We start from the raw sequence: 19,248 nt of genomic DNA on the forward strand, positions 1-19,248 counted from the left end.
CGAGGTTGAATCAAGCCGAAAAAGTGACCAATTGCATGTTTAAAATGGAAATTGATAGGCATGTTGTTGTTTGGAAATGTTTCAAACACAGGGAAAAAAAATCATAAATGTTGAATACTTTGGCTTATTAAATTTTAAAGGCCCCTCTCTCTCTGAAGAGAAATGCGATTTTAGAGTGAATGTAAATTAAATGCATTAGTGTCCTATTTCTTTTCATCTCCATCCCAGAGGTACAACAGGAGCCAGGGTGAATGCAAAATATAAAGCCTGTGCCATTTTGGCAATTTGTTTTTTTTTACAAAAAAAGCAAAAAAAAAAACCCACTCCTTTTCATAAAGTTGCTGACAAATCTATTTATCTCTTTCAACACCATATTTCTGCTAAAAGATTAAAGATGTATCTACTGATTTAATTGTTCGCTTTCCTTGTATGCAGCTTTCTGAAAACCGCACATTACAAATTAACAAAAGCACGAAAGGCCTTAAGTCCAATGCCTGAAGCAAAATGCTTTGACAAACCTTGCAGCTCTTTCTGTGCTATTCCAAATGCACTTGTCACTCAGTATTACCCATCCTCATTAATGACAATGGGAAAGTTTATCTTAGAAACAGGTTTTAAATCATCTACTGTTTACAAGGGGAGCATGAAATCTCCAACAAAACAGAAGGCGGGAACTACTTTCACAACAAAACCTTTATTTTTTTGGCAGCGTTAATATCTAAATACCCGCCTGGTATTAAAAATTTCCAGCTACACTCTTTTTTAAAAACAAATAAGTAAAAATAAATGTGTAGGGTGTGCTGATATTTTTCCGCGTATTTTAATTTTTATTTGCAGCGGCCTGGAAACATAAATCTAGTTCAAAATGTTTAGGTTTAAGCTGTGGGAAAGTTATTTCTAGCCATAGTTTTTGTGCAGATGCAAACACAGACAAGCAGAGATAGCCTGTGGCTATTGGGCTGCAGCAGAATGGATGAACATTCCCCATGTTTCAGCCTGGCCCAGCCCAGATAATTAAAACAGCCCTGCAGTAATTGCACTTGTTTGTAATCATCTGCAAAGGACTGAGCTCTTGCTAATCATGATACGAGAGAGCAAGCCAGGCATTTTCCTTGTGCGCAGAATCTTCAATAAGGTGCTCGGGCCTAAAAGATGTGACCGGCCACTACAAGCTTGTTCTCGTTCTGTGAATGAAGAGACTCTTGACTTTTTACAAAGCAATAATAAATACGGTTCTCAAAAAANCAGAATTAATGAACTGAACTGGTAATGACGATATGTGACACAGCCCACCCACACGCAATGCTTCCTTTCCCGGTGTATATCGCTGCACCTCTTTGGATATCAATGTTACAACAAGCACTAACGCTGCATGAAGTCATGACTTCACGATCAGTAAACTGAGGTGACAGTAGCTAACCTGTCTATTTCCACATCCCTGTGTCACCCTCCATCACAAAGAGTTGTAAAATTTATTTTCCTGTCAATTTTCTTTTCTCTTTCCTCCTCTCCTAAACACTGTAAACTCATACTGAGGCACTCCACTGGCTGTTCATTGAAAAAGGACCATTCTTCAAGTGTGAGGCTGAACAGTGAATGTCAGAAGGCTGCTGTCCGGGGAGGGGGGGTAAGGGGAATATTACAGTCAAGCTCGATACTGTCCTGGCTTTATGCCTATATCTTTACATAAACTACAGGGAATGATCAGCACTGGGAACCCAGAGAGATTTGTGTTGTGCTGTCCCAAGCACAGGGGGCATTTAGGCCATTCAACTTTGTGCAAACAAACTACACTATTATGTGTGACCGGTTTGCTAGGCAGTCTGAGAGCTGCTGCTGGTGCAATTAGCTCATGGCTTGGGCACAGCTTATGTACATTGCGTAATGTACAAAAACTTCAGCACCTTCTCTTCACTGTTTAGGATGAAGAACTAAAGGGAGATCTCTTCAAAAATGTGTTAGAATTTCTTTGAAGAAACCATTATAATGGACACTCTTTTTCACTAGACTAGAAGCTCTTCTTTATGATGGGAAAGTTACAAAGATTTATCTTCTCCTTTCCCTTCGTCACACACTTCCGACTATTTCCAAACTACTATGTATTTTAAAGAACATCTCCTCGGATGGAAACAGAGCAGGACTGGGAATTGAACCCACAGCGCTCTGGTCTGTATGTAGCTGCAGATTTCCTAGTCTTGGGATAATGAGGCTAACTATACCACTGTCTTGGCTGAAAACTTAGCACCTAAAATTAAACCCAATTCCTTCTTTAGTTTATGGCTCAGTATCATGCTATGATATGGTATCTCATCCATTGAGCTATCAGTAGAGCCCAGAAATGATACACTGAATGCAACTACTTTTTATAGACATTCATTTGGAATTAAATGCAGGTCCAGAGATACATGCTGGAATGATGGAGAGAGGGAGAAACAAATGTGTAACTGGGACCTGCAGAGTGAGCTCCCAATGGATCTGAACTTATCTACTTTGTTAAAACCATACTGCATATCATTCATGAAAAAGTACTGAAAAAGAAACCTTTCTTCAAGCCATTTTCTATTCGTATTTCCAAATATTAACGTACTGATGATAAATCTTTACTGCTGTCTATAAACTGTGCTTCATTACCAAGCGGCCTCACCAGCCTGGCCATACCTGTTCCAAACAGCCTTACAATTTGACATATTACACTAGTAATCAAAAAACAATGCTTCCCAAATTCTCCACAGGATTTGGCATGGCAAATATCGAAGGGTGATGACCCTTGTGTTTATTGGCTAGTAAATGCCACTGCATTTCAAGCCATAGCATTGACCTCTAACACAGTTATGCGAGTGACTGAAGCCACCCCATGTTCAGTCGAGACCTTTAATTGTGTTCATTTTGCTTTGCTTCACCTACTGCCCAGGCTGCAATGATGTACTTATGGTCTGGTTAACGGACTTCCAATTTACTTGAAAACATCAGCAAAACGTAATCTCCCATGGCCTTGTATTGAAGCTTTTCCATATTCATTGAACTTTTATTTTTAATTTGCCAAGTGCAATCTGTGTCGCAGTTGTAACTAAAATTGTGCCTTTTTTGATAAATAACATACGCACGAGTTCAATTTGTTGCAAATAATATTAGAAATTATTCCTCTAAATGCCAATTCAGGATGCGGTGAAAGGAAACAAATCCCAACATTTTAAAATGAAAAAGTATTAATCTGCTTGACCTAAACGCTTTCTTACTGATGGGGATGACTCCAAATATTCCTCATAATGGCAGACCACAGAGTTATGTGTAAAACAATGATGAAATATTCGCTTGAGCCACAAGAGCTGTTGCTGTGATGACACAATAGCAGCAGGAATGTGCAGGCATTGGCACCAAGTAGCTGACACAAGGGCCATTGCAGATTTGCAAAGAGTAGGATAGAACAGAAAGATAGGCAATGAAACATCAAGATAACAGCTGGAGAAATGAGTATAAAAAAAAGGCAGTTACATTGGACTCAAATAGTATTGTCAGGTTATGGAAAGACCCACCTTATTATGGAAGGTGGAGTTTGGAAGATGCTTCTTTGACTATCTTTAACTGTATTATCCTCATCACAGGCTGATGTAAATGCAGCTGATTTTGTGTGTGTAGCTGCCAAGGTGTGGCATAGGCAACCTGCACTAAATTTCCAAATTCTCCAGGGTTTACTTGATATGACGCAAATGACTTGCTCAAGCGTTGATTATTTTATAATTTTGTACTCAAAAGTTCAAGCACACACTTGCACGCAGCATTTGCTTAAAATACTAATTGCGGGGGTGGGGGTTTGAAGGAAAACAGAGCCAGCCCATTGCAAGCCTTTGAAAACCAAGGTCTTTCACTCCAGCGAAAGGTTACCAAGCATTATTCCAAAATTGTGCGCCTCTTTGTGTCTGTGTGTGTCTGTGTGTGTGTGTGTCTGTGTGTGTCTGTGTGTGTCTGTGCGTGTGTCGTGCCTGTTGGCATTATATCACTTGGACTTAAACTCACTCTCCCTGGTGTTAGGAAAGGTGATGTGAAAGCCTCTGGCAAAACAACTTGAGGAAACACACCATCTCAGGTGATCAACTCCAAATCCAATGACTGTTGTGTGGAAACTTAGTTAAGAGTTACGAGTCACAACAAAACTTTGCACACACGCCCCACCACCACCCCTCCCCTCCCCCATTTCATATCCATTCACCCTTTTCAGTTGCAGTGCTGTACCTCCTTTAAGACTTGGTCCGGTTATGATGAATTCATAGAGAGTTTAATCTAGTATGAACGTGATGGTGACTATCTTGTCAAGCTGTGTCTTGAGACTCTATGTTCTGACCTGTCTAAACTCAGCTGAAATATGTAAAATAGAAGCACAAGTTAAGCAAGCCTGTAGCAGCCTAAGGGAAAGTCAACGAGATGGCAGTTTCTTTCACTCACAACAGAACTAGTGCGGCTTTAGGCTGTTCTTAAAATGGAAACATTATGACGTTACTTAGAAGGCATCAACCAAACAGGAAACAAAATGGAAAAGAAGAAATGAACGCTTATGCAATCAAATCAGCAGTTCCACAGAAAGGTGTTCCAATAACATCTGCAGATAATTGCAGAAATACCGCAAATATGTTACATTTGGATGATCTCGCCGCAAACGTGAAGCAAGAATCTGTCTTCTTGGCCCACTTTTTTTTGAAAAAAAACCCCATTTTTTTTGCAGAAATGTTTTAAAGCGGACTTGTTCGTCTTACCTAATCAGGAAAGTTTCAGTATGTGTCTGGCTGCGTAGGCATCTTTTGGTCAATCATCAGAAAATCAAAGGCAATTGGCATAACTCAACTGAAACTTTAATACCACATGATTGTGTCGTGTAAGCTCGTTTTGTGCGAGGGCCATTGCAGTTTAGCAGAGAGATTAGCGGCCGGGCCAAAAGTTGGCCTCCAAACCTTGCCCTGCTGATGCTTCAAGCCCTTTGAAGTCTGACCATCATACCTGGCAAAGCAGCAGTGAGAACTCGGCTGGTGTCAGTTCTAATCACATTGCCTGCCTCAGCATGGTTAACTGCAGGGTGCACTAATTGGCCCAATTGTGGATTATACCTTTTGCTACAGATTCAAGACAATAATTTAGTCAAATGATGGTTTTTATCTCCTCCTAATTAAGATTCCAAAGTGGAAAGAAATAGGATTAGACAGGCTGATTTTTTTTTGTTTTTTTTTGTGTGTGGCGTTTCAATTCTCCGTTCATTTAAGAATGTTTGGTTTTACATTTGCATACTTCCTTTTAACAAAGTTCCAGCAACTCCACTATCAGGCCAATACAAGACTAGTATAATCGCTTAACATACTCTTGTGTCTATCGGAACACGGCTCTGAAATTGAAACGAGTGTAAATAAACTGGATTTCATGGCTGTCTTATAAAATTATATAACATGACCTCATTAGTCTAATAAATGGGCCTCTTGGTAAGGGGTCTGCTGTGCATGTGGTGGAATGTGCAGAAAGAGGTAATGTACAGATCTGTAAATACAAACTGACATCTCTGCACACGTTATCTTGTGTACATTCTACGCTCTTGTTTCAGCACAATGTTGGCTCTTGAGTCAATAAATAGCATTTCATTTTACAATAAAAAAATGGTGCAAAGAAAGATACCATCATTTTAGGGTTCGATAACAAATACCTATTAGGGTGTGACCTCAAGTGCTCAGCACTGTCCAGTGCTATCTTGGATCTTGTCTAGCCTTGGAATAAGGCTTCCAGGAGTTGCTACTTGTATCGTAACACACACACTTGTACCGTATACATCGACAGGATGAGAACAGGATTGTGCCATCGATGTAAAGGTGGCAGGGACCATCAATGCGGCTCCTGTTCTGTTGACAATATTTTTGGGGCCGTTTTGCTGAACTCCTTCCAGCAACGTGAATTCAGAAAAAACACCTTTGCCTTTCCAGTAAACATTAGCCTTTACGTTTGTTGGTTATAGGCTGTGATGGTGGTGCTACAATTGGCCTCAGGGCCCTTGGTTTGGGAGGGAAAAAAATCACTAGGTTTTTGCCCTGATGGCTATCCAGTGAGCCCTGCTGGGGGTGAACACTGATGGAGGTTATATGATATACTATATATATATATAAATCCTTCCCCATCTTCAGGTTGTATCTGAAGACTTTCCTCTTCGACCATGCCTATGGTCATCTCCCCACTGCTTAGCATTGTGCTCTGCCACTGTCAAATGAAGAAAACTGACCCCCAAAAAGGAACCAGATGCTAGTTTTATCTAACTCATTTGTTTGTGTTACCGCTGAATAAATACAATGAAATAACAAATATAGGGTGGGGGGAAATGGAGCTTATTTCTCATCAGTGAGTGTTACATTGATGTTTGTTTTGAGTCGCCTTTTGCAGAAAATTGCTTCCAATTACAACTGTGCTTTATAGCAAAGAATCAAAGGGTCTTTCCAAGCAGCCTTCCTGATTTTACAACTTCTACATGTAGTGCTAAGTGGGTATTACAGGGAAGAAACCCAAGCTTGACATATACAACACTGCTCTGAAGATGACCCAATCCAACAATTGGCCGCCTGATTAACTATTAACTGGTCTCAAAGTGATTAAATGCCGAAAGCACTGATGGCCATTAATTAGGAGGAGGGCATCTTAATTTGTCACTGGATAGGGTCTTTAATGATTCATGGGTTTTCAAGATGGGGAGGCGAGGGGACAGAGGAAGAGCAACTAGCTGAAGAAAGGGAGGTGGACACAACAGTTGCCTTATCAAGTGGCCAGCTTAGAGGGCAGAGGGTCAGGAAAGGGCCACAGTGGTCACTTTAGGGTGAAGTACCAAACACCAAAGCGATGCCAACCCAAATTGACCAGCAGCTAGTGAATAAGGCAAAATATGCTAATTTACTTGTGCCTTTTCTCTTTCAGAAGATGAAATAGCAAAGACAAGTGGCCTGCTTAAATGCTTTCCACTTGACAGGAGATTAAATAATATGGTTTGTCAGTGCTGCCCACTTATTTTATCTCTAAGCGAAGACACTCACACAAGGACTGGAAGAAGAAATAATTATCACATCACAAAAAGCCACTCCTCAAATATGCGTTCACCTTTTCATGCTTAGTTAATTAATACTTCAGCCTTAATTGGTTAACAGTTGTGCTCATTTTCTATTATCAGTGGAAAAAAAGGAATGAATTCAATTCAGTTCCAACACACCAGGATTAGAAACACAATGCTTCAGGTCACTGAAAATGTTTACATTCAGTAGTATATTTAAAGCAGCTTTTGAAACCCCTTTACAATTCCAAGAACAATAAAGTCAGTAAGGTTTTTCTTAACACGAGGAAAACAATGGTGGTAGCGATAGCATTAACTGCTAGAAATGCAGCAGTAAACTAAACAGATTTTCAATTGGACGCAATCATTTTGTTTTAAGATAGTTTCTGAAGAATCAGTTTGAGGAGATTGACCAACACAGTGAGACAAAAACAAAAGTTTAAAGATTGTCAGTTTTTTCCTTTTTTTAAAACATTTTTTCCATTCAGATCTGCAAATGATGCACATGGAACTAAAGCAACCTGAACTAGCTTTCCCTGTATTAATCTGAAAGAAGATGAACAGTTTGCAATGTTGCTCACCTACCACATACTCCTCTGGATAGCTGAGACCAAATATTAGGCTCACAAATTCTAACACGGATGCTTCTCTCCCCACCCCCACCCCCTGCCCACCATGTCAATTGCTCGTACTGCAGGACAATCATTTGTTCCCTCACAGACTAAAATGTGAAGGTGATAGCTTATGTGAAAATAACCTATTGCACATACAAATGTAATATAAACACAGTGCACTCAGGAAGTATCATGGCGAGTGCCTTCAATCTTATCAGGTTACTATTTACATAACGTTAGAGGCGGAAGGAAGTAAATAAAAATGCCAACCCTCCCACCTCCATGTTTCCTACCTCGATAGTGAACAGTTTTCGTTTCAATTTGAAAGCGAGATCCTTTGTATCGGGCGCATCGCAGATTAAACTATTAAGACGAGGAAGTTGCCGTATGTGGAGCAAACCTTTGAGGATGAAAAATGAAGTTAAAAAAAAACGCCATGCCAAAGGCTGCATAAATTAAACAAGCTGACAGCAGAACTCTCCACATTTACATTCCTCACTGTCCTCGTTTAAAGCAGGGATTGCCACCAGAAGCAATGAAGCAAATAGCACGATTACGCTCAAGTAATCAGGCAGAATAAGATAAACAAAAATCCTTGTCCAAGTGAAAACTAATTACGCTTAGGTGCCGATGTGGAGATGTAAACAAAGAGGCTTCCGAGGCTTGTCAAAGCTGAGGCCCATTTGTGATATTTTCCCTTGTATTTACAGTAAGCAAATGGGGCTATCACCTTGCCTGCCTGCCCAAAGCACTGCTGAACGATCTTTATTTTATTAAATGCACCAGTAAGCAGCCACCAAAACATGGCTTATGGGTTAGAAACCTCGATTGAGAAATTTTTTATAAAAAAAACCTTTCAACTGACTCGCGGCTTCAGTCGTTACACAAAAAAGAAAAATTCTCAACACGCCTCTTACAATTTTTTTAAAAAACTTCCAAATAGGCGTAAAAATGGGTGTGTAAAGCAAATGAATATTTATAAATGAAGCTGGTTTATGACTGTTCTCACTGATGTACACATGTGAGGTCTGCTCTTAGCTCCAAGCTCAAATCTAAGCTGATCTTTTGTGACAAGAACATTGGCTGGGTTGGTGCAGTCTAGTCATGGTTAAGGGAATTGGTAAGTTCACTGGCCGAGTGGCCGCCTGGCTTCCTCTGCATGTGTATTCCCAAAAGCCTGCCCACAATGATGCACATCTGATTGAGCACTGTCTTGGTAATGTGGCTTGACAACTTGCGAGGAGTTACCATGTTATTTTCACAGGCCCTAATGCACAGGAAGAGATAAGCAGGCTGACCGACGGACAGCTATCTTGGGAGACATTCAAAACAGATTCTGAAATGAAATCAATTATTACCTTATGCCAGACAGGCCAATTAGAGAGCGAATTGCTAAATTCTTACTCTGTTTTGCTCGAGACTCACCGTGATAGTCCTTGTAGAGTGGATTGGTTTCCCTCTCCGAACTGTTAAATGATTCAAGACCCACCACTGTATCGGATAGCTTCCTTACACGGCCCATAATTACCTTGTTCTGTAAGACATGAAAATTGCTTGAAAATGTTAATTACGGATAAAAAGAAACATTTGAAAAAAAACTCTCAAACGGTACATCATTGTGTAAAAAGAATCTAAGTCCCACGGAAAGTTCAAACAACAGAAATGTAAAAATCAAAGTTCCATGCCTGTGTTCAGGAAAATGTATCGGAAAAATGTGTTTCAATGATTAACAGGTCACATTATGGTGGGGAACGTGTTCAAATTTCATCACAGACAGCATAATCCAAGGAAATACTTGGATATTACGCTGTGCATTTTTCATTGAAGCACCTCCCGACAGTATTAATAATCATAATAAGCATTAGAAAGCATCTGGTTAATGTTCATTTTTCACATTGTGATTTTTTTTACAGAGTGGCAGTTCTGCACGCAGTGGAATATTTTCACGCACATCTCTAATGCGATAAATATAAACTAAACACTTGGAATTAACTTGGAACAACTCCTAAAAGTTTCAAATCCCTTAATCGTAAAATTATAAATCAAAAGAGTTCTCTGAATTAATTTTAGCAAGGAGTTTTGAGTCTTAGCTCCATGGTTTATAAACGTGTGCATAATAAAATAAAAACAGTTGGATAAAGCCTCGTGTGCACCATCAATTTTTCAGATTTGAAATTTTCTATTCAACAAAATTCATAATCATTACACGTTAAGAATGGCTATGGACGAGTTAATTGGCTCAGTGAGGTTATCCAGTGAGTAGCGAAACCTTCAACAACATTAACAACTTACATTTATATAGTGCCCTTCATGCGAGATAGCGTCCCGGAGAGCTTTACAGTGGCGGAGTCTGAACCTGAGCCAGGGGAGAGGTGACCGTATTCACGATCAAAAACCTTATACAATACACTCGTAAGATCCCAGGTGAGAGTCCTAGACTGTGTTGATTTCAGGTGGCACCTGAAGTGTTACAGTTGACCTCAACACCCGAGGAGGAAAGTCAGCCAGGGTGCCTGCTCCAGATTTCAATCCAGTGACCCCTGCTGGAGGTGTGCGTATGTGGACATTGAGATTGGCTCGGTTCCGATTTCCCCCCATGGTTGAAAAGCCTGGGGACAATCCCTGTCACACATGAATAATGGGCACTTGAGCTAAGGACTGGAGATGGAAGGAATTGGAGTTCAATGCCTTCAGGAGACGTAGGGAGGGAATAAAATTGGTCTTAAATGAAAATCTTTTATATTGTAAATCGTTATTCATCTACATTATACTCTGAACCCTTGGAAAGCCTCTTGTTTTATGGGAGATGTCACAGTTGGGTCTGCATTTGTACACACTACAATAAATAATAATCTCTGCATTTGATATAGCTCTTTATCACGTCGTTGAGATGTCTCAAAGGGCTTCACAGAAAGTGAATTGACTGCATACTTTCAATTAACAATGATCAATTTGCAATATTTTTAAAATGTGCACTTATTCCACCAGTCCCCTATGAGGAAGCCTGCTATACTTGCACCAATGAAGGTTCTTTGACTTTTCCGTGCATTGATCTATTACTCCTTGTTCTATGTTATCATGTGAAAGAAGAATTGACAAAGAAATTAATCAGACAATACATGCTACAAATCAGAGAACTTTGAGTCTCTCGATTATTTTAATCTCTGCGTAAATGACGGTGACGGCTGCTGCTGTTGTTTTAAAAACTGCGAAAGAGAGCCAGTGTTAGAAAAGATGTTTGGTGTTGTATTTCTCTTTTCTATTGTGTGCTGATGCTGTCGAGTGAAGGAACAGTAAACAATCGAGTGACAATATACAGGGTGCAGCACAAAGCACTGAAAACATGAATGTTGGCAGAAAATGTTATGGTACGTCTGTTTATTCAATGGAAAAAGTCCATATAAAATTTGCTTGCATATTCACTCACTCAATCACCATACAATGGGGTCTGACAAGTGCCTAGCAGAATTGTTTAATAAAGAATCCCAGTGGGGACTCCTTCTGGCAATACAGAAGTACACGACTCTGATCCACAGGAACTCCGCTCTGTGTGTCATGTTGGAGTGGAGTTCCAGCGAGTAGGTATCACACACTTCGGTTTCCTTATTAAGGAATCGGGATAGAAATTCCTGCATAGCAGAACCCAATGTAAACAAATCCCCATTAGATCAATCTGTGGCACTTACACTGGTCTCCTGTTTGTGGACACTACTGTGATCTACAGATTCAGGAGCGTTCAAGTGGCAGTGCCTTCAACCACCCTCAACTTGCTCCTCATAAGGGATCAGCGCAATCACAACAACAGGAGTCACTGATTATTTTTTGTTTAAGCGTTGGCAAATATATTTAAAACGCGTTATTAAATGAAAGATGTTGGGGGGGCGGGGAGGTGGAATTAAAAGGCAGCAATTCATTCCCTGGGCTGATGACATCAGTACCCACCAACTGAATCAATTACGTTCTCATAACTCTTACCACAGCATCATTAACCTAAATATAATTAAAGCGAATGGCAAGCTATTTGGTTCATTGCCAGTCTGTACTTGGGTCATGTAAAAGCTGCTCTGATGTTTCCTGTACAATATTGTCAAAACTCCACAAAATCAGTTAACCTAACAGACTGGGAAAATGATTGTGCTTTTACTTTAATGTTATCAATTCCCTTTGTCACCAGGACTCCAGGCAATAGACTGAGAACTTCTATCAATAACGTACCAAAGTGAAGGGCACAACTTAACCCCTAAACAAAATAGAAACAGGAACAGCCTGATCTGCACATAATTAGATTCAAATGAGATATTGGTAAGCAAACAGCCAAATTAATTTTTCTTTTAAAAAAATCTGTAAATCTGGATGTTGCGATGAAGCGATGGAAACTTTCGAAAGGGAATATTCACCTTAGTGTCTGCAAAGAAACATAAGCAAGGGATTAACAATGTATGTGTGTATGTTGGGGGGTGTGGGGGGGGGGGGGAGGGAGGGAGAGAGCGAGAGCGAGAGAAACAGATGACTCCTGCAATGATGGAGCTGGTTTCAGATACTGAAACTTCTAAATGAGCTTACACTAATCCTGCACCAAGTGTCCGCACATTGATGGGAGAAAAATTATAGCCTGTCATCAGATACAGACAAGCAGACCTTAGTCCAGATGGAAGACTGACTGGGAGAGGGGGCAGGTGGGAAGAATGATGAGAAAGTAATGGTCCACAGAAAACCGCTCCCTCTGCTGGCCAGACTGACACCAGTTAGAATTTCAGCTGTCTGGCTTTTTTCATATACATTTTTTATAATCATGTTCCCTGGAATTTTAAATAATTGACAAGATTCCTCCCCGTCCCCTTCTGCCTTAGATTGCTTGAATCGTTCCTTCAGGCTTCGCAATCCTTCCGACAAATGTAAACATCCACTCCCGTCCTTCAATCAGCCTCTCACTGAAGTCAGTGTTCTGCTTCCAGGGACTAATTATCAACGTGATGTGAAATGATGAACTCGCTATTAATTAAGTTTAAAAAGGGCATCGACACCACCATGTTGCTGATTCACTACTTTCTAAATAAGCTATTTCATCTCGGCACTGGAATCCTTTATGTAATATGTTATTATCCGCACGATTTATACCAATTCAGTGATGAGCATGATAATTAAGACATCTAAATCAGCGGAATGCGAAAACTAATAATACACGGATGTGACAGTAATAAAAGTTTTCTCCGTTTTGATGGATACAAAGAGCATATTGGACGTGAGAAAAATACAAGTGAATGTTCTTAATTACAGTCACTATCAAGCTTTTCTTCAACTCTTCTCGAGAAGATGATTTTTTTTTTTTTGCCCCTACTTTGCTTGCCAGGTTATTAGGACGACTGGTGCCTTCTGTTACAGCATCTATCTGCACTTCTGTTTCAGAGATTTTGGCCTTAAACCAGCATCTCCCAGAGCAGGAGGGATCAGCTTTTTCCCCACTGTTTTCAGATAAAGCCTGGCTTCAGAGTTACTCCAGCTCCTTGCTTTCCAGAAGGTTCCATCCCAGGAACTCTCGCTTGCCATTTGGTTTGCATTCTCATCTCAAAGGAATTGGCTCGCAGTGTTCCCCTATGTTGAACTGCCATTTGCTCTATAAAGTGAGTTATTATTAAACTTTTAGGTCAGTTGTGGCACTAACAAGTCTTCTGAAGCTTTCAGCCACACACTACAATTTGCCTGCTAATTAAATATTAATACAAAGTGGTGCATTTGTGGATAAGAGCTTTTATTTTCCTTTCATCTTTTCGAGACGAGGAGGGGAAATGGTTCCGAGGCAATTTTCTGCCTTACAATGCACAAAAGAAGCAATGAGAAATAAATCACAAGCTGAGAATTTGTTTTACAGTGAAAATACTAAGGTTTGAACGTTAAAAATTGCGGATGAAATACTGTACACAAATAATCAATGGCTTATGATAAAAGAAGCAGAAAAGGCAACATCAATCTTCAGCCGATGCGATCACCTTTTTGCTATTAATCACAGATAATGCTGCAGTTAATAAACATCTTTTTCTGAAAGATATATATATATATAAAATGGGATCTAATATGTGGCAATTTCAAAATAAGGCACTGGGAAGTAGGTCATATCTGCTCCCAGGAATGCCCCTTTGATGCAATCTGCTGCAGGAGCATCGCTTGCAGGTCAACCTGACATACGTCAAGTTACTGGAAGCAAACATCATTCCGATTCCTTATTAAGAAACCCTGTTAGAAATTCTTGTGCATTCGACTCCAATACTGCCTCGAAGATGCCTACCTACCTACACAATGTACAGTGCACAACCGTTCATCTGTTAAAAAACAGTTATTTCTGAGTGATAATTCAGTGGTGTTTAAAATCGGCTTTAAATCCTTTTATTTTTTCTAAATGCCAGAAAAACCTCTGGACTTGCCCTCTTTGTGTGTAGAACAGTTGTACCAATGGCCAGGACATGGGCAATCTGCAGCCTATGTAGCTGAGAAGCCAAAGATTCCATATGTCCGAACAGATGACTATTCCCACACTGAAACGTGACTAACCTGGATTTACACCATTCAGCTGTGTACCAAGCAGCACCAGGACTAGTTCCCAGACATCTTTTATTCATCGCCCTTTTACCTGTGTATCCAGAGAATCAAAGGTGGTGCTGCGTGATACAGTTTTAGTTTTGCTTGGGAAAGCTACATTTAGTAATGCATGTAGGTCATTTTGATTCTCCGTACGGACTGACTTAAAAGAATGGCGTGGAATGCATTTGCAACAGTGAACATGGTAAGCCGAAACCGGACAAAAACGTAGAGCCACAGCCTATTTTTTAGCTTGCAATATTCCCTGCGTAAACATAAGACAATCCGATTTATTCATGTGCAAAATGTTATTCTAGCTTCAAAGAATCAACAGAACACATGTCAAAACAGACACAGTAGAAACCTTCTGATTAAAAGAAAACACATTTATTTTATATTGGACTGTAAAGGTCTCCCAAATATCTTTACAGAGCAATCGAACAAGCCTTGTAAGCCTGCGCAGATCAAAAGCTGAAATCAACTGAACAGCTTTGTTGACGATCAGAAAGCAAGCAACACTGGAGAAAATATTTTGTTTCAAAGCCCACAATGTTATTTCCATCCCTGCCCATCAGGTTTCAGAAATAACATGGGTATAGAATAAATACTTCACTCAAAAGCGTCTCTTATGCTTATTACACGACACCTCTGTGTCGCGCACCACACATTACTCTGTAAGCTTGCAACCGGCAATAAATGGAAAGCATCCGTTGAAAAGGGGATACTTATTCTAACTGACTTACTTTACTATTCATAGTCAAGTCATTTCCCGTGACAAATAGTGTTGACAGTGAATGCTCTTTCGCTACTTGTTATTTTTTGTATCGTAGGCACCACAAGGGAAAATAAAACTGTGTCCTACTTATCTTAGACGTACGCTAAGGAGGTTCCACATTAACTTTGAGGATTGGAGGGATAAATAGCATGTGACTCGGGTTGAAGCAGTGGCAGCAAATGCCAGCGGGGTGCCATCTCCTTTCCTATAAAAAGGCACATTTCTGAGGAATCTTTCTCCCTTTCATCATTTGTGAAACTGCGGAAAACAAAGTTGTTCAACAATGTGAACAGCTGCTATTATTAAACTAAAAGTCCACCAGAGCTCGAGACAGAGAGGCCCACATGTTCAGCTGTCCTCTCATCTTGCCATCCTATCCAATTAACTATGAACATGGAGGGCTTTACACATGCTCTCAGGAACTCTTGAACAGGCTTCTTGGACAGTGTAACAACTGCACAGCAGGGACTCTGGGAACTGAGTAGCACTGGCTGTTGGGAAACCTTCGCCAGCTTCACTCTACTTAACGACAGCTCACTCTGCAGTTCAGGATTTAACAAGACAGAAGTTTCAACCATTTTTTCCATGTAGTTGATTTACGACTGCGCTGTTCAACACTTATTGTTACGGAAAGGTTATCAAAACAGTCGGACCTGTGAAACCAGCACAATTCGGATGTCAGATTTATGCCAACCACGCGTTTCCACTGAAAAGTCAATGAATTCTGAAAACAATTTTTAAAAAAAAAAGAGATTTTATTGAAAGCACATATGAATGCTTATACTTCTACTGGGATTTAAAAAGTGCCCACTTTGCTTAATGGCACATGATGTCCAAATTTCAAGCACACTGCAAATGGCAGCGAATTTTGAAAAAATTGTGCACAGAATTACTGACCAAATTAAACTTATGGGCGAGTCTGTACTTATGGCCCTTTGATGTGTAGTAAACTCAAAGTTAGTGAAGAAAGATAATAATCATCCTTGCATTTGATATAGCATCTTATCATGTAGTTGAGATGTCTCAAAGCCCCACTGAACACATTGTAAAGTGGATTGACTGTATTTTGTGGGCAAAAGATAAACCCAAGACTATTTTCTTCAAACAATAAGCTAACAAGAGGGATGTTTGTTTTTTTGGCTTGGTATGTTTTCTTGGCTGTTCACCCTTGGAGCTTCTTGATTAGTTACAGCTTTTTTTTCCAAAGTAGCCAAGACATCTGTTCTTCACCGGCTTTGGCAATAGTCGCCATCACAACACTTTGAACTCTCGTCTCTCCGCCACCCCCCCCAAAAAAAGCTAGATAATTTGCAGAAAAAAATAAAACTTCTTAAAGAACTCATTAAATGTTGACAATATTTGCTTGGCAGACGTCCAGAATGGCTTTTCCCTTCATAACGAACATTGGAGTACTTGCTCTGATTTTCTATAAAACCCCATGTGAACCAAAACAGTTCGGCATCCTGGGATTAGTGCAGAGACTGCTGCTCAGAAAGCAGTAGCAACTGAATATTAAGTGACTCCTATGTTAATCTGAGAAGCGCTTGAAACACCTTATTTAATAACACAAACCAAAAAAAATCTTTACTAAGACTGGAGCATTAGAATAAATATTAAAGAGCCATAAAGGTTGATATATATGCTTTCCTGGCCCTCCAACATACACAGCCACTCTCACACACACACGTTTTTGCATGTTCTAATTACATATCAGTGTGGATGCAATTAAATGCCTGGGGACAAAATATTCTTTTCCTTTTGGCATGTGGTGAAGATATATCAAACCCAACAAGGTTGGATATAGCATGCATCAGGTGCAATGGACAGATTCCCCTCCATGTTGCTTGAACACTCCATCTGAATTGAAAGGACTAAACAACATCTATGGCACCTACTGATACTTTTTTATTCACCGCACATTCCATTCTCCATCTTCACAGCGTCTCAGAGAAAGATTGCCGAGTTGGTGCCAAATACAGGCCACTCTTATGCTGTGGATCACTGTCCAGTGAGAACCGGATTGAGTCTATCCACTGACTCCTTTTCTAGAGACAACAGTTTTTCAGTCTGTCTATGTTGGATTTAGCCCAAGGCCCTAGAATTTAAAGGACTACTTGCTAATAAAATGCCATTTTTTGGAGAAGCAGACTTCCTGAATTTTATGTATGATATATGAAATGCTGACACCTTCAATTAGTTCAAAGCAAGGGGAAAGGAACGGTTAGCCCAACTAAACAGACATCATGCTTAACCATGCCTGTCATCAGGTTTCATTATACGGTATTTTTTATGACATTTAACAAGAAATCATGTTCACAAAGTCTGAGTACTTAACTCAGGTAGATAAACTATCCGTTATTATTAATCACAGTGTGAGCTAAGACAACTTGTGACAAAATATAACGTAAAAGGACACTTAGCCCATATAAACACAGAACTTTAATCAATCATATAAGTTCTATCCTAGATTATAATAATCCTTGCACTTGATATAGCGTCTTATCATGTCGTTGAGACGTCTCAAAGCACTTCACAGAATATACTGCAAATTGAATTGACTGGATTGTCACCTGACTTGAAGCAGTGACCTAACTCAGCTATTTGTGGCTTGGTGACCTGCTTAAATCCTCAGGTTCAGGGCTTACTCAGCACATATTTGGAGCTACGGTATTGAACTTTCCATATCCTAACCATTTTCTTGTTACACAGTTGACTTGACACGTCAAGGTTTAGCTAATTGTCCTTTGTCTCTACTTTTGTCTCCATTAATTATAGGTAATTTGCATCATACATAAGCCTTTTAATTTACCATGCTCCTATTTTTCTTCTTTGTCAGCTCCCATTTATATATTAGATGTGTTTAGATGGACTTACTCTATGCTTACTGAAAATGTGAATTTGCAATGTTTATAGTGTTTCGACAGGAAATGTAAGGCATGTTATGAGCTACTGAATGAATCAGCATTTGAGTATTGCACAGTTGCACCAAGTACAAAGAACTACACATCTGCCTAATTTCTAGGATACTAGCAGGTGCCTCTCACAATAAACACAATACTGTTAGCATTGGTCCTTGCTAATTAAGAATACTAAAAACATCCTAAACCTTCTTGGGATCTTAATACACGTAAGAGAACTCAATACAGATAGCTCTGTCAATGTGATCAATATTCCACAATATTAATCGGAAGTATGAACCAGTTACATGTAACTGCTTTGTTGCTCCTCCAAGATCCAGTTCAATCCTTACAATCATTCTATTCCTTTATGTTGAGGTCATTGCTATATTTTTAAGCTAAGAAAACCTGAGAGAAAATGCAACAGATGATTTGCGCAATGTCACCAGATCCAAATAAAGCTACAACAAATTGCAAATGTTTTCTCATTTTTATGCGCTGTCCAAATTCAGATTACATCAGGTAATGCACATGGTAAAGTCAATGAGTGAAGTTTAATCTTTAAATTCAGATGAGAGGATGAACTGGTTTGAACATAATGTCAGTACTTGTGGCAGCTGGTGCTTTGTAAAAAGCTTCAGAGATCTTTATCCTTTACAGGTAACTTTCACAATGACAAGAATCTGATGCAATTGTAATTGTTTTTAAAACAGTTTTGAAGAACAGTAAACACATATGGTAGCACGTCAGTTGACTTTTCACTATTCACTACGTCAGAAGATTTCTTTCTTCTGTAAAGTCAGTCTGACATTCAAAGTTATGAAAATCTGCTTTTGGTCAGAAGACTGCATTTGCATCTTTATGTGTCTTTTTTNGGAAGGTAAAATAAGACGTTTAATGCATTACTGGAATCATTGGAGATTCAGAGTCAGGCACGATTAATATTTGTTTGCAGCAGTGAAGGTCTAGTAGAGGTTCACATAATCAGTGCTCATCTTTCATTCTTGAAATAGATAAACCTCGTTGTTATGGGAGTATGGGAGATTTCAGTTAAAAAGCATAAATAGTGTTTCTGGAAGGCAGAAAGAAACTAAATAAAATAGACTAGGGAGGAGAGCACCCAAGTCTGCCTCTCCGTCTCTGTCCAGCCACCTTCAACATCCCAGAGACTTCATTTATACCAGATGGGTATGATCCACCTTGAATGGAATCCACTCCGTAAGTTACGTTGCATCTGTCACAATGCATTCCTGTTTTGGGAAAAGCTAAATTACCTAGAAGACGAGGACGACTATTTTCCTCCTTCCAAAGTCCAATCAGAGAAAAACT

At 39.6% G+C, this 19,248-nt stretch overlaps 1 protein-coding gene across 1 annotated transcript in view; it reads right to left on the reverse strand.

Moving 5' to 3' along the window:
• The window catches only part of elp4 (elongator acetyltransferase complex subunit 4), a 78,790-nt gene that overhangs the window by 26,057 nt on the left and 33,485 nt on the right, over positions 1 to 19,248 (reverse strand). Inside the window, exons 8-9 of the mRNA XM_042341585.1 lie at positions 9,100 to 9,208; positions 7,968 to 8,074 (exon numbers count right to left, since the gene is read on the reverse strand). Coding sequence (XP_042197519.1) covers positions 7,968 to 8,074; positions 9,100 to 9,208 — 216 coding nt within the window. The remainder of the gene's footprint in view (positions 1 to 7,967; positions 8,075 to 9,099; positions 9,209 to 19,248) is intronic.

Source organism: Callorhinchus milii, unplaced genomic scaffold, assembly GCF_018977255.1.
Source record: "Callorhinchus milii isolate IMCB2004 unplaced genomic scaffold, IMCB_Cmil_1.0 Scaffold17, whole genome shotgun sequence".
Classification (NCBI taxonomy): Eukaryota; Metazoa; Chordata; class Chondrichthyes; order Chimaeriformes; family Callorhinchidae; genus Callorhinchus; species Callorhinchus milii.